The sequence below is a fragment of the Arvicola amphibius genome, chromosome 11 (assembly GCF_903992535.2).
Source record: "Arvicola amphibius chromosome 11, mArvAmp1.2, whole genome shotgun sequence".
Lineage (NCBI taxonomy): Eukaryota > Metazoa > Chordata > Mammalia > Rodentia > Cricetidae > Arvicola > Arvicola amphibius.
Window position 1 is genome coordinate 99545509 of NC_052057.2, and position 15036 is coordinate 99560544.

Here is a 15036-nt window from a genome sequence, read left to right on the forward strand (position 1 = left end):
GGAGCTTGACACAGCTTTGAAGGACACCCTACTTGGCTGTCTGTTTGCTGTGGGCCTGGGGCATGGCTGACATTGCAAACCTTCTTAACCCTCCTTGGGGACTGCAACCATCCTTGCCTCCTGATGAGTGAGAGGGTGGGACGCCCTGTATTTCCTCTGTTCCTGGCGATAGAGAAGCATTATCAATTGTGGATACTGTTGGGTGGGTTGGGGCCTTTGCATAGGGCAAGGGATTCTTCTAGTCTAAGAAGGCAAGAGCCGAGTGGAGGCTGAGCCTCCCACCTGAGCCTCTCACCTGTACCAGGAACAACTTCTCTCCTCATCTAGCAGACAGAAGGCCACAGGGAGACCCTAGAACTTGTTCAAGTGTTCCTTTTCTTCATTAATAGACATTCCAGATGATAGAGAGAAGGTAGTCAGTGCCCTAAGTGCCGTTCTGCATGGGAAAAGCTCTCCATTATTGGAAACATGTGTATGCCATGCTTTCTGACAGCACCTGCCCCATCTCTCTCCAGGGTGACCATGGGGGCTAGTAGCTGCTTGCACAGCACCCCCTGGTGGTCAGAGCAGGGAGGACTCAGGCACGGGCCCAGTGTCAGACAGACCACTCCTGGAGTTCTGTGGATCCCACCTGAGGCCACACAGGATCAGCTGGAGAAATTAGGGCATATATGACTGCTACATGCATGGAGAAATTCTGGTCTAGAGACAAGCCTACCTGACTTACAAGTCCGTTGTAGCCACTACTCTCACAGTGACTTTTCTTGTCTGCTGAACGGGGCTAATAATGTGAGACCTGGTAGCACAAGCCTGTAATCCCAACCAATCAGAAGATTGCAACAGGAATACACACGTCCAAGACCTGCTTATGCTGCCGAACAAGTTCAAGGCCAGCCTGGGCAACTTAGGGAGACCCTTTCTCAAAATAAAGATGTAAAAAGGGCTGGAGATACATTTCAGTAATGGAGTACTTACTGAGCTTGCGTGATAGAGATGAGGACACAGCCCAGTGAGACGGTACTTTGTAGCTGGCATGAGACCCTAGGCTCAGTCTTCAACTCTGCTAATAATAGTACTAATAATTAATAATAATAATAATAATTATCTTAAAGTTGTGATTAGAATAAAATACCTGCCTTGGGGTGTTACAGAGGAGGCTGAGAATGTGAAATTGGTTGGGTAGGAGGTCGGCTGACCGGTTCCTAGAGAAGAGACAGCTTGGCTCGCAGGATAACGGGCATGCATTCATTTTAGTGCCGTCTCTGCTTTAGGATTCGATTTGTCTTTTGACGCCCTTCCCACAGATGTGCATGTGGTAACATTTCAATCAGTGTAGAGTTGTAGGAATAACAATGACAACAAAAATAATAATCTCCCCTTCTCTTTCCACTCCTATAATCTTGAAGAAGCCTAAGTTCAGCGCTGTGATTTAGCTGTGTATACATAAATATGCAGATGCCTACACAAATAATACATGTGCTAGGTAATAATGACTGCATAACATAAATATCTAATAGGATAATCACATGTGTACTTCTTGTAAGGAGTTGCTTGTTTGTTCCCAGCTCAGACCCGAAATAATCACATACACTATATTATTTAAAACTGTATTATTTAAAACACTGCTTGGCCCATTAGCTCTAGCTTCTTATTGGCTAAACACTTATAACTTAATTTAGCCAATTTCTAGTAATCTGTGTATGCCACATAGCTGTGGCTTACTGGGTAAAGTTCCCAGCTTCTGTCTCTGGTGGGGCTACATGGCTTCTCCTTGACTCTGCCTCCTTTCTCCCAGCATTCAGCTTAGTTTTTTCTGCCTTGCTCTGTTCTACCCTATCAGGCCAAGCCAGTTTCTTTATTAACCAATGGTATTCCCAGCATACAGAGGGGATTCCCATATCATGTGCTCATATGTAGTCCTTTTTTCTGTTCATTAACTACGGAGCTTCAATGATAACAAATATTTGTGAGTAGCTTGCTATGTGCCAAGTGCTGTCCCCAGTATTTTTCCCATATCAGCTAGGTCGAATGATGCATGATCCTCAGAATAATTTCTACTCAATGAGGTAGGAATCGTGATTTCCACTTGTAGATGAAGGAACCTGAGGCACAGGTTAAGCATTTGCCCTGAGTCCTATTCTGGGAAGTGGTAAAGCAGGATTTCAGGCAGCAGGTGATGCCAGAGTCCATAATGCCACCAAGTCCTAGGGCCTTTCCCTGTTCTCTAGGCTGGCTCTTCCCTCTTGACACTGTATAAAGGAATTATGGATATGCCCCCAAGTTACTATGAAAAGAGAGGCCGTGTTCTCTTCCAAGACTGCAAAACGTAGTTGTTGATATCACAATTTTTGCTCCCTGTAGGGTCTGGTGAGATTCTGAATGACACCCTGGAGGTCCAGGCTGTGGATGGGGACCCCAGTACTGATGGTGGTTCAGGGGATGGGGCCCTGCTGAATGTCACTGATGGTCAGGTGAGTGAGTGGTAAGTTTGATATGATGGCCTAATAGGAGACTCATTTGCTTATTTCAATTTGATGATGTTAAATGTCATCAGGACCAATGTCCCCAATGTATAGAGGAAGCACAGTGGCCAAGCTTCAAGGGTACACCAGCATAGGTGGGAGAGAATCAACCCCAGCTTGCTTTCACCCATGTTTGGTGATGAATACTGGGTTCTCACCATGGTGACCCCCTGGCACTGGACCCTTAAGATGACACAGTCTCCTCAGAACATTATGAACTGAGGCCCGTGTCCACACTGTTCTTAGCAGGTGTCTTTCAAATCTACAAAGCCAGCTTGAGAAATGCTTGCCTTGATAGGGTCACAGCTTCTCAACTCCAGCGTTTGTGCGCAAGTGTGAAGAGCCAAGTGTGAAGACCCTAGCACACCCATGTAAAAGCTAGGTGCAGTGATGAATACCTGTAACCCCAGTATGGATGGCAGGGGGACAGATAAGAGGATCCTAGGGGCTTGGTAGTCATCCAGCCTAGATGAAATGGCAAGTTCCAGATTTAGTGAAATACCCTGCCTCAAAAATAAAGTGGAGAGCCGTGGGGGAAGGCAACAAATATGGTCTCCACAAAGTCATGCATGTGCGAATGCCCCCATATGCACATGTGCATCCATACCCACCCCACCACACACATACACACATACACACACTCACATATACAGACTCACGTACACACACTCACACATACATACACACACTCACACACATACACATACATACTGTCTCTCTCTTACACACACACTGACACACACATATACACACTCTCACACACTCACACTTACTGTCACACACTCACACACACATACTCACACACACCGTCACACAATTCACATACACACACTGTCACACATACATACACACACACATACACACACTGTCACACATACATACACACACACATACACACACTCACACATATACTGTCACACACACTGACACATACACACACACACACACACACACACACACACACACACGAAACCCTAGAAAACAAAAATAAACATGCCCGCCCCACCCCTTTGTTTTGAAACAGGATCTGATCTCGTAACTCTGGCTGGTCTAAAACTCACTATATAGACCAAACTGGCTTCAGACTTAGAGAAATCTGCCTACTTCTGCCTCCCGAGTGTTGGGGTTAAAGGTGTGCACTGTCATTTCCGGAAAGTTTGTCTCTTTCTGTGACAGCTGCAATCACAGCTGCTCTATTTCCCCATTCATTGTGGGACTTATAGCAATTTACAAACCAAGAGAGAAAGGCATGCTAGGGCTGCAGTGGGCTGAGGAGGGCAGAGTGCTGCCTGCATGTGGCTGAAGCACCGTGGAGAGAATGTCATTGTCCTTATGTCCAGATGGGTGTACATGGGTGATCACAGGAGATATGTGTATCTAGACACAAGGTACAGAGCTGCAGCCAGCTGACTCAGGAGGTAATTACCTATGGCCACAGGGTCTGCTAACAGATGTTAGCATGAAATGCAAGACATCTGTGCCTCAGAGATGTTTCTTATCTCCTGGTTTGTGCAAGCCTGGAACTGGTCTAAGACTGGGATGAAATCATAAATATGGAGGTGCCTACAGTCAGGAAGCTGCTGACATGTCAGACGCCAGGGGGCATGTAGTGATCCAGATATTCAGTTCTCTCCAGCCATTGGCTTGTTGATCAGAGCTAAGGGACCTGTTGCAGGGTCTCTCACAGGGCCCTTGTTTCTAGGTGTTATCAGCAACAGCAACTGGAGAGGCCAACGTGCCTGTCACCACTACCCTGGAAGCAGAGGTTAACAGTGTGCCTACTGGGAGCCCCAACCTGGCCATAACCACCCAGAACTCCAGGGAAATGGCTACTTCGGTGAGTAACTTAGGCACACATTTCACTTCTCCTGTTAGGGGCTATCCCGGGTAGGAGCAGTTCCTAGCATTCTGTTTGAAAATGCACAATGCAGAGTCCAGGTGGGCAAGAGCAACTGCCTGCATGGGTATTCATTCACTGGGAAAGGTTTGCAGAGAGCCATGCCAAACCAGGCCCTGGTACTGCTTGCCAGAGCTGATGGTCATTAGGATAGGCTGTGTTCCCAAGACACAGTGGTCAAGGGACAATGGACTCCCAGAATACTCCAGGAGTGAGTGATCTTGCAGGTGAGAGGTAGAAGGTGAGCCTGGGAGTTTGAGAAAAGTAGCCAAGGAAATGGGCTAGATGGATGTTACAGGTGGGGCCCAGAGATGACACAGGAAGTGAAGAAGTACTTGGTATCATGGGGTCAGCCGGGGACCCTGGTGTCAGCTGTACGCTAAAGATGAAGACTCGCGGCTGGAGAGGTCGGGAGTGTGGCGGCTTCTGCTGGGTAGCTTGGCAGCATCCAGTGAAGAGGCAGCCACCGAAGCATAGGAGAGGGTGAACCGATCTTCATAGGATTCAGATTCTAGAAAGATCACCCTGGCTTCTAGGTGGAGAAAGGATGGAGGAAGCTGGCAGGCTGGATCCAGGTCCAGATGAGCAGGGGTGGCCATGAACCTGATCAGACCTTTCCAAAAGTTTCAGTGAGTGATTCTGAGCGACAGTGGCCAGGGTCACTAAATATGGGAGTTACCGATGTAGGGGAGCAGGAGGCAAGAAGCAGTCAGGTGATTGGCAGGTGTAGACCAGTGAGAGCAGAGGTGAAGGACAGGTCTTAGCTGTGCCTGTGCTTTGAAGGCGAGGGAGGGACAGGACACAGGTACAAGAGGGGCTTTGACTGTCTATCCCCTAAAGCCACGGACATGGACCAAACTGGTGGTCCACTAACCTGGACCTTTGGGATGTCTTTACATTCAGGATCCAGAGAATGAGGAAAATCTAGCAACAGCAGCATCAGGGGATGGTGAAGTGCCTACCAGCACTGCTGGGGAGGCAGAGGCTGGCTCCATGCCTACTGCAGGACCAACTCTGTCCATGCTTATCCAGAAACCAAGAGAAGAGGCCACTCTGGTAAGTAGTGTGATGAGTTAGAATAGCCCCATGCTTATCCAGAAACCAAGAGAAGAGGCCACTCTGGTAAGTAGTGTGATGAGTTAGAATAGCCCTCTCGGCCTTACCCTCAGCAAGCCCAGATGCCCTGGCCGGGGCTATGTGCAAGCACTTCTAACCAATGCTCATCCAGAGGTGGGACTTGTTGGCCAGGACTGTGTGTGGTCCAGCAGGGCCTGAAGGGAGATGGGGATGCCCTGTGTGGTCAGAGGAGTAGGGAGGAGTCTTGGGGCCGTGTGCAGAGTCTCTTGTCCCCACCAGCAGGGGCCAGGGACCAGGGACAGAAGGCGAGGCCTGTGTGTGAGAAAAAGAGGTTCTGGCGGTGTTGTGGCCTGTCAGGAGAAGGGAGGCAGGGTACAGACAGGCAGGCCAGACAGGGTAGAGGGAAAGGTCAAGCTGCCTGCAGTATAGAGAAGGCTGGACACACACACACCCCAGCTGGACACTGACCGGTCTGTCCCTGGGATAACCCATGAAAGTCCTTTACACATCAGATCCAAACCCCATGGCCACGCCTGTGTTCCCACCCCATGTGAATGGGACAGTCCCTTCTTAGCTGCCTGAAGTAGAATGACCTTCCCTCTTCCTCTGTCCCATATCCCATGAGAATGAGGTCCTGTTGCTTTTCAACCTAAATCTGTCATTCAGCAGCATAGGCCCTGAGCAGCCTCCCTTCCCAGCCAGGCCTTGCTCACACCCCGCTGGAGCCTCTCTCGCAAAGCCTGGCTGGCTGTTCCCCATCTTCTGCGAAGGTTTGCTAACCTTGACTTACTGACCTAGCTCCCTTGAGAAGCCAAGCAGGGTCTGGTCACTGGCCTTCTAGGCTGCACCTGGGGCTTCTGTGTTCCTCACCTGAACCCCAGCTTCCTACCTCAAGATTTTCCGAGTTCCCCCCTCCCCCCGCCCTGCGGTCTTCCCACACTCCTCCTCTCTGCAGAGAGCCTCCCCCTCCCCTAGGGCATGCATGGCTCCCTAGCAGATCAGGAGCCTGATGGAGACAGGGCTTAGCAGCCCCCCGTTCCCAGATCTGCTTTGCTCCTTCCAAGTGGTAGGTGCTGGACAAATCGGCTGAGCAAAAGCATGAAGGCAGCTAGGCCCACCAAAGTCAACAACCCACCTCCAAGCTCCTCTCTGTGCTCACGCTCCTGTCTGTAGCGAACTACACAGGCAGCCTTGTGGTCTGCTCTTGTATCCACACAGGCTCGAAACAGAATTCTCCAGGTCACCTGACTGTCACACAGATGATTTCAAAGACCAAAGTGTCTCCTTTTCCTTCCCTTTCCTTTTCTTCTTAAAGACAAAGTATGTGTCACATCAGGAGACAACTGGGGGCCGGACTCCAGTTCTACAAGTCTTAGTGTACAGAGGCTGGAGCTTGGCCCTCAGAACAGGATAGAAGTGTGGGGGGGGGGCGCTGCCTGCAGAAGGGATGAGCTCCCCATAGCCGGAAGCATGCGAACTAAGCCCTGACTGAACTGAGATATATAGGCAGATGGATTCCAGAGGTGGGGTGATGATGCCCAGAGGCCTGTACACTCAGTTACAGTTCCCCATTGAGGGAGAACTCAGGGAAGGCCGCAAAGGAGCTGCTGAGATCTGGTGGTCCCGGTGGTCCTGTCTGTAGCATGTGCACAGCCCCCAAAAGGAAAAGAGGGGGTGGAGATCCTATGGCATAATCTGATGCCAGTTCTATTTCAGGGTCCAAATGGTGAAGAATTGTTAACCCCAGCTGTGTCCAAGCTGCCACTCGGTGCTTTTGAGGAAGAGGAAGCCAGCGGGACTGCCATCGACAGCCTAGATGTATTCACATCCACAATGGCACTTGAGCAAGCCAGTGGGGCCCCTACAGATGTCCAGAATGTCCCCACACCCACAGTGGCCCTTGAGCAAGCCAGCGAGATCCCTACAGACATCCAGAATACTCCCACATCCACAGTGGTCCTTGAGCAAGCCAGCCGGAGTCCTACAGAGCCCCAGGCCACTTTCACACCCACTGTGGTCCCTGAGCAAGTGTTTACTCCTGTAAGTCCCAACTGGCATCCTCTCTGACTCATGGGGGACAGAAAGCTTGACATTCTGAGCCAGGAGCCCTTCAGATCCTCTGCAGAGGTGCACACAGCTTCGTCTCTGTTGTGAGACCTCGGGAAACGCCAACTGAACAGGAACAAAAGACAGTGACAGAGAGAGCCAGGTGTTGGGTTTTATCCCAGTCGGCTACCTCCTAGCTTTGACTGAGAACTTTCCCTAGAGACCAGGGTCCCAAATATGGGAGGGGTTTTTTAGCATGACTGATCTGGGTGTGAGGATGCCGGTAGGTGAGTGTTTTGACATTGGACTGCCATCACAGACACGACACCCACAATCCTACAGCCTTGTGGACTGGGGCCATGATGACCCCTCCTGTTGACCTCCTTTTAGGCACCTCCTGGTGGAGAAGACTTGGTGGCCTCCACAGAGGACGCTGAAGAGGAGGGGTCTGGCAGCATACTCCCCAGTGGGCCTCTGCTCCCCACACCCACAGTGACTCCTGAGAGGCAGATCACTCCGGTGAGTTGGGAGGGCGGGGTTGGACTCAGCTGGAAGATCTTTCAGTGTGGAGAAAGGCCACCCTGACCTTCTCAGGGTCGGTTCTCATCTTGGTTTGTAAAGACGATATTTGAGGGCCCTTGGCCTGAGGAACCCTAGGAGACTGCAGGTTGGGTAGGAAAAGGCAAGAAATAAATGTGGAGGGACCTTCTGAGGCCTTCAGTTGCCTTTGTAATCAAGTCAAGGTTAGCAACATCTCAGGGCATAAACAGGGAGTGTGGAACTCAGCAGGGTCTATGGAGACAGGGAGCATGAATGGTGTGTAGACCTGCCGGGGCCTCTGAGCTGAGGGTCTGAGGCTGTCTGTAATCTGCTACTCCGAACCATTAGCCATCCTTTGGTTTCTTCAGTCAGGCTTCTGTCTGCACAGGATGGTTGGAGAGTCAGTTGAGATGTTCAGAAACATCTATGCACACGGTATGGTCACCAGCTGAGGGGTGACCCTTTGTCTCAGAGAAGCAGGCAACTCAGAGTCACGCCTGTGTGAATCAGGGAGCAAACCGCAATTCAGGATGAAGATGGTTCACAAGGAGAACCTCCTGTAGGTCACCCACCTCAGTGTGTCAGTTCCTAGAGTGACACTCTGAAAGCCATGGTTCAAGGTTCAAGGTTCAGCCATGTGACCCCTCAGATGCAAAACTCCAGTGGCCTACACTAAGGCGTTCAGAGATAGAGAATAGAAAAAACATAGTGAGAGGAAAGAGAGATGAGAGACAGACAGACAGACACACACACACACACACACACACACACACACAGAGAGAGAGAGAGAGAGAGAGAGAGAGAGAGAGAGAGAGAGAGAGAGAGAGAGAGCATATAAAGAATAGCAGGGATATAAGGAGAATGAGTAGATGTGGGGTGGGGAGGGAAGCCCATGAGCTGGAGGGAGTTTAGGGTAGGGGAGGAGGTGGTGAGAAGGACCAGGATGATAAAGTGGACTCCGAAATGTGTAACAAGTACATGTGATGCTGAGGGAGCCTGGAAGCGGCAAGCACTTTGATATGCTAACAGGTGCCTCAGTTAACCATGTGTCCCTTCTGTCCAAGGTAAGGGAAATGGCTCCTTTTGCTAGAGGGGAAGCAGCTTCACAAGTTCCCGAGGACTTCTGGTTTTTATCTAGCCACCAGAAGTCCTCCTATGGTCTAGGTGGGCTGCCTTTTGGAGTTTGGGGAATTGGAGTCTCCTTTGGACCTAACAATCATCTCTTAAGGGTCTTTTTGTCTCTGCTTCCCACCTTCTTTTTTGTTTGGTGTTTTGGAGAAACTGGACCAACCACCCTTGTATCCTTGAGTTTTCTGTCCTGAGAAGTTAGGTTGGTGGGGTCAGTCACCCTGGTGATGGGGAGTAGGGGTTGTGGTCAGGGAGTTGGATGTGCTTGCTGCTTCTGGGAAACTCCGTCCACATATATTAGTGACCCTAAAACTGCATATTAACAACTAGAAATTAACCACCACACAATTGCAACCAGGAGTTTGGTTCTAAGAATCCTCCTCAATGGAGATAACTTGATAAGTAACAAAGGATTTTGTTTACTAGGGTGTTAATATCTGCCCATAGTACAGAATTGGGTATGATTTAATTAACCAACAAAAGAAAGCTAATTAAAGTCTATTCAAATAATGGAACATTAGACATAATTAAAATTATTCTTATTTGTACTCAATGTTGGAGAAAATGCTTACCATATCATGCTCAGTGAAAGAAGACGGCTATAACTTCATGTGTATTGTGTGGTCTTAGCCGTTAGGAAATACAGACTCTAGAAGGAAGCGCCCTTCCTAAATGTTAGCAGCGTTGTTTCGAAGTGGTGGGACTGTGGGTGCTGTCTGGTTCTTTTCGTGTATTTTGTTGCTTTTGCTACGGGACTGATAACTTTTACTGTAGGTTTTGTTTTATACTGGTGTTTGTTTTGTGTTTATAGTGCTAGAGGTTGAACATAAATTCTTGCACATGATAAGTCAGTTTTCTACCATTGAGCTACAGTCCTAGAATTTAACAAAATTAATTAATTTATTTATGGAGGATGTGGCACACACACACATACACACGCACACACACACACACACACACGCAGGTCAGAATAGGGCATCAGGAGTCCTCTATTGTGTTACGCCCAGATCGTGGAGTTCCCCAAAACCGACAAGGAGACCAAGTCCCGTACGTAAAAGCAAAGAGCCTTTATTCTTAATCAAGTTCCAATTAGGATTCTCTGTGTGTCCAAGGCATTGGCATGATCAGAGAGCCCCGAACATAGTTGTTGTGAGGGATTTCTAAGGTTCAGGACTCTGATTGACTGACGTTTGTCTAGGGGTACCTTGGTAAAAGGGGGTGGGTGTGTGCTGGGCTAAGGGATAGCAGGTGATCCTATCTATAATGATTGGAACATTAGGTATTTACTTTGGATGCTGATTGGTCTGTTCCTGGGTGGTCCCAGTTCGTGGTCTTTCCTGGAGTCAGGTGTTGGCATAGGGTAAACTGAGACTCAGGCCTACTTTCTGGTTGGTGTCTATAGAGCCTGTCTTGGCAGGTGTGTACCAAGCTGCCCTGGGACCTACATATTGTTCTTTAGCTATTCTTTTGAGGCAAGGTCTCTCTCTGAACCCAAGGCCTTCCATATTTTCAATTAGACTTGAAGCCGATAAGCCCTATCAACCCTCCTGTCTCCACCCCACATCCCAAACTACAGGGGATGCCTAGATTGTTGGTGGGTGCTGGAAGCCAAACTCTGATCCTTGTTTGTGCAGCACCCGGTCTTATCCTCTGAGACCTCTCTCTAACCTCAGATTCTTCTGTAAACCTCTAAGAAGAGGATGGCGTGGGGTGGGTAAGGAGAAGAGGGGAGAAAGAGGAAGAGTTTGGGGAGGAGAAAGGGAAGAAGGAGACCCAGGAGGAAGGCAAACAGGAAGAGAGGGCAGGTGAATGAACAACTGACCATAGCACAGCGTCCTGCCATGCGAGTCATGAAGGCAGATTACGGCCAAGCGTCTGTGTCAGGCACCTGCTGTGAACAGAAACCGATGCCCCAGTTCCTGTGTAGAAAGCTTAAAATCACAGTTAGGATGATCAAGAGAGCCCTGCCTGGGAGCAGTCTCAGAATCGTTTTGAATCACAGAGTCAATACGGTTTAGAGGGTACAAGGCAAGCCTGTCTGTGCTGCTCCTCTGCAGCCAGTTTCTGCCCGTCCTTCTGTCTCGAACGCCGGCAAAGTCTGAGGACCCCAGGTATGGTTCCTACTTCTTGATTTGTTGAGAGACTCAATGAGTCAAGGGAAACCTTGCCTAGCACACCATACCTACTCAATAAATTAGCTATATGCAGTTATTTATCATGTGAGTCCCGGAGCGTGTTAAAACACTATTCATGGGCACATAGTTCCTGGAGTGAAGGACGAGAGCATGGTCTTTAGATTTTGTGCCTTGAGTTTTCATGCTGTCTACGGCCAAGCCACCATCTTCAGACATAACCCAGAGGTTTGTGGGCAAAACCCACCATATTTAAAATCAAGTCATTCCATTGACAGAGCCCTTTAACCGCTATGGGCCTCAGCTTCCCTAGCTGTAATGGAAGGTCCTTCTGAGTCGTATGCCCTTTCCCCAGGGCTCCTGCTCTGGCCACAGGCAACAACTTGACTGCCTGTATCCATCTCTACTCTGGCCCGGGGCCTCAGCTTTCAACTCTCTTGGAAAAACTCCCTAGAAAAGCCATTAGCCTATGGGTGAGGTGCCCTCCTTGGTCTCCACCTCTGCCACTTCAGGGAACTTCAGAGGCAGCAGGGACCCCTGAGAAGAACCCTCACAACTCCCACATCCAGGAGTTGACTGTTGATGACCCTCTGCACTCTCCTTAGGTTTGGCTTGGCCATTGTGTTTGTCAGGACGGCCATTTCTCTGGAGACTTCTGACAGCTGACATCTCACTTCCTCCTTCTCTCCTCCCTCCTCCTCTTCCTTCTCCCATCACCCCTCCTCCCCACATGGATGCTTCTGGCATCCAAAGGCATTTCTTGAACACCAGTTAAGCCAGGCTGCAAGACTGGGGGCTACTCCCTGGAGAAGCCCATGGTTTCAGAAAGACAGATCTGGGAGGAGTCGCGATCCAGAGAGACTTCAGGAGTAGGTAGAATGAGCAGTTCACTAGTTGCAGATGCTAAGCCTGAGGCAGAGCCCAAACCAGGGCTCAGGGAATCCTAGGCAATGCCAGGGTCTATGCATGTGTGTGCGTGTTCAGCTTCTCCTACCATATCCCTTCTCTTACTTGTGTGAGACAGGAACCAAGGACCACTGGGCCCTGAGAATCAGGGGAGTGGTGGTGGCAGCGGGCCGGGGGACAGGGTATGCCTTGGGCCATTCTTATAGAAGAAAATGCCTTTCTTCCATTTGGGTTCAGAACTTAAAGGTGAACAGTTTCTACAAAGAAGGAGACGGTGGGAGGGGAAGTCTCATTGGCCCTGAGGGTTTCTCTAGGATGATGCTGTGGAGGAGGGGGACTTCCTGAACCTCCAGACTCTATAGTTTTTTTCTTTCAGTCAGATCTCAGGTTTTCACTTTTCTGGAGTCCTGCAGGGTTCAGCTCCATATTTCACTATATCATTATGTTTTCTGAATCCTGAGGGACCAGGAAGAATATCCCCACTTGACCCTGGCTTAAGACCTGGTCTTTTCCTGGGCTTCCTAGCTCTAGGAATAACACTCAATTATCTAGTCACCAGAAAACAAACCTTGAACATTCTCAAGGGATTCCCTGCTTCCCATCTCAGCCATCCCTAGCTCCCTGAGGTTAGCTGTGTGGTACTTCCGCCTCCATCAGATGAAGGCAGCAACCTCTCTAATGGGTCTCCTTACATCTACTACTAGCCCTGTCTTATACACTGTTCTATAACCAAGGCAACTTAGAAAGGAAGGCATTTAATCGAATTGGGTGCCTGCTAACAGTTTCAGGGGATTGGCCTATTATCAGTATGGAGAAAAGCAAGGTGGCAGACAGGAGAGTATGGTCCTGGAGAAGAAGGTGACAGCTTACGTAAAAGCCTCGACATATGGATCAAGGGAGATAGAGACTGGACCTAGTATAGGCTTTTGAAATCTCAAAGCCAACCTCCAATGACACATCTCCAACAAGGCCACACCTTCTAATCCTTCCCAAATGGTTCCACTAATTGGGGACCTAGTATTCAACATATGAGCCTATGGAGAACATTCTCATTCTAACTACCACGACTCCCTCTGATAGCCACAGGACAGTGACTTTCCTGCCCCTAGCTCTAACCTGCAACCCTGATCCTCCTGGGACCTCTTAATGGGGGGGGGGGGTCAGTATATACATACTCATCAAATAAAGCCATATCCAAGCCCTCACCTTTAGGGTGATTTCACACTGGAGGCCACCTAGGAACTAAGGAGTTCTCTGGAGAAGAAACGGAAGGGATTAATAGGATGCTGAGACCAGGCCACCTGCAGGCTGAATGATGGGGAGACTGAGGCAGGACTCCTGCTGGAAAGGGGAGTAGAGGTGACATTTTAAGGCTACAGAATACAGGAGCATTGAGGTGGTATGGCCGTCTGCGGAGACTGGTGCCTGAATCTCCTTGTGGGAATTTCGTTTTTCTGCAGGTAGGAGTAGAGACCGAAGGTTCTGGCCCTGTTTTGGACTCAGATGTGGGTTCAGGCTCTGGAGACATTGTGGGCAGCGAGGATCTGTTGAGAGTGAGTATTAGGGGTGCTGGGGGCTGGTGTTGGGGACCCGGGAGGGAACGTCATGGGGTCAGGCAACCGATGAAAGTAGACAGGCCCTTAGGGACTGTTTTCTGGCGTCTGTGGAGATAATCACACATTTCCCCTTTATTTTCACACGTTTGGCATTTCCGTCTCATTTTAGTCAAGTGCGAGCCTAGATTTGCATTGAGATCTCTCTTCTCTACCCTCCTCCTTTCTCTGGAAGCTGCTCCTTTCTCTTCATAGCAAGTTTGTTCACTGACCTTCACTTCTACCCATGACTCCCACCCTACCCTTTACCTATGAAAGAATTACCCTGGTTCCTTTTCTGGTTGGATAGCATTTCATGCTAAGTTTCCAGCATGAAACCCTCCCTGGCCCTCAGTCTGCTCTTGGACCATTCTTGGTGTCTGTGATATGTCTGGCATGCCCAAGGCTGGCTTTACTAGTCCTCTCTAAATTACCCACAGGGGAGTGTGGCTGGTTCTCCATGTAGCTGTTGCTCCATCCTTGGGCCCAGGCGTCTCTCCAGCCCTTCCCCCTGAGCCGCCATGCTGCTCCAGCTTGATGCTCCACTTAGCTGCCCCCGCTGGGCTCCATGGTGTGAAAGCCCAGAGGATCTACCAGGAACAGTCTGGGCTGGCGAGACCTGACAGCCAGCAGGAGGCTGGGGAAACAAGTCCACTTTGGAAAGTGTTTCAGGACGAGGTCAAACACAGGCTGTTTGGCTGTCCTTACAGTCAATTAGAAAGTAGAATTATCCAGGGTTCCTCTGGGACTCCAGCTAATTGGTTCTTTATCGTATATGTCATTTGGGAGAAAGCCTGGTGTACGAGCCGCTTGGAAAACCTTACATTCAAACGCCAGCTCTGCTGCTTTTCAACCGTGTGTGTATGATTCCTTGAGTTGTGTTATCTCATTGAGCCCCAGTTGCTCCCATTGCAAGGTGGGAACCCCACTCTTTCCTTATGGGGTTGTTACGAGGATTGGAAAGGAGGTTAAAGGGGGAAAAAGCTTGGTCTATTCACCCTCCCCCATTACTTTCAACACACTGTTTTTCAGGGTCCTCCGGGCCCCCCAGGCCCACCTGGATCACCTGGGATTCCAGGAAAACCAGGAACGGATGTTTTCATGGGACCCCCTGGCTCTCCTGGAGAGGATGGAGCTACTGGTGAGCCAGGACCTCCGGTGAGCAACCAAAGCCTCCTCCTTCGCTCTGTGCTCAG

The 15036-nt window shown here is 49.6% G+C and overlaps 1 protein-coding gene across 1 annotated transcript in view; it reads left to right on the plus strand.

The window, feature by feature from the left end:
* The window catches only part of Col15a1 (collagen type XV alpha 1 chain), a 105403-nt gene that overhangs the window by 45597 nt on the left and 44770 nt on the right, over window positions 1-15036 (plus strand). The window contains exons 7-14 of the mRNA XM_038347949.1: window positions 2362-2471; window positions 4225-4359; window positions 5323-5475; window positions 7213-7314; window positions 7372-7536; window positions 7933-8061; window positions 13709-13801; window positions 14873-14998. Of these exons, the coding sequence (XP_038203877.1) occupies window positions 2362-2471; window positions 4225-4359; window positions 5323-5475; window positions 7213-7314; window positions 7372-7536; window positions 7933-8061; window positions 13709-13801; window positions 14873-14998 (1013 nt within the window). The remainder of the gene's footprint in view (window positions 1-2361; window positions 2472-4224; window positions 4360-5322; window positions 5476-7212; window positions 7315-7371; window positions 7537-7932; window positions 8062-13708; window positions 13802-14872; window positions 14999-15036) is intronic.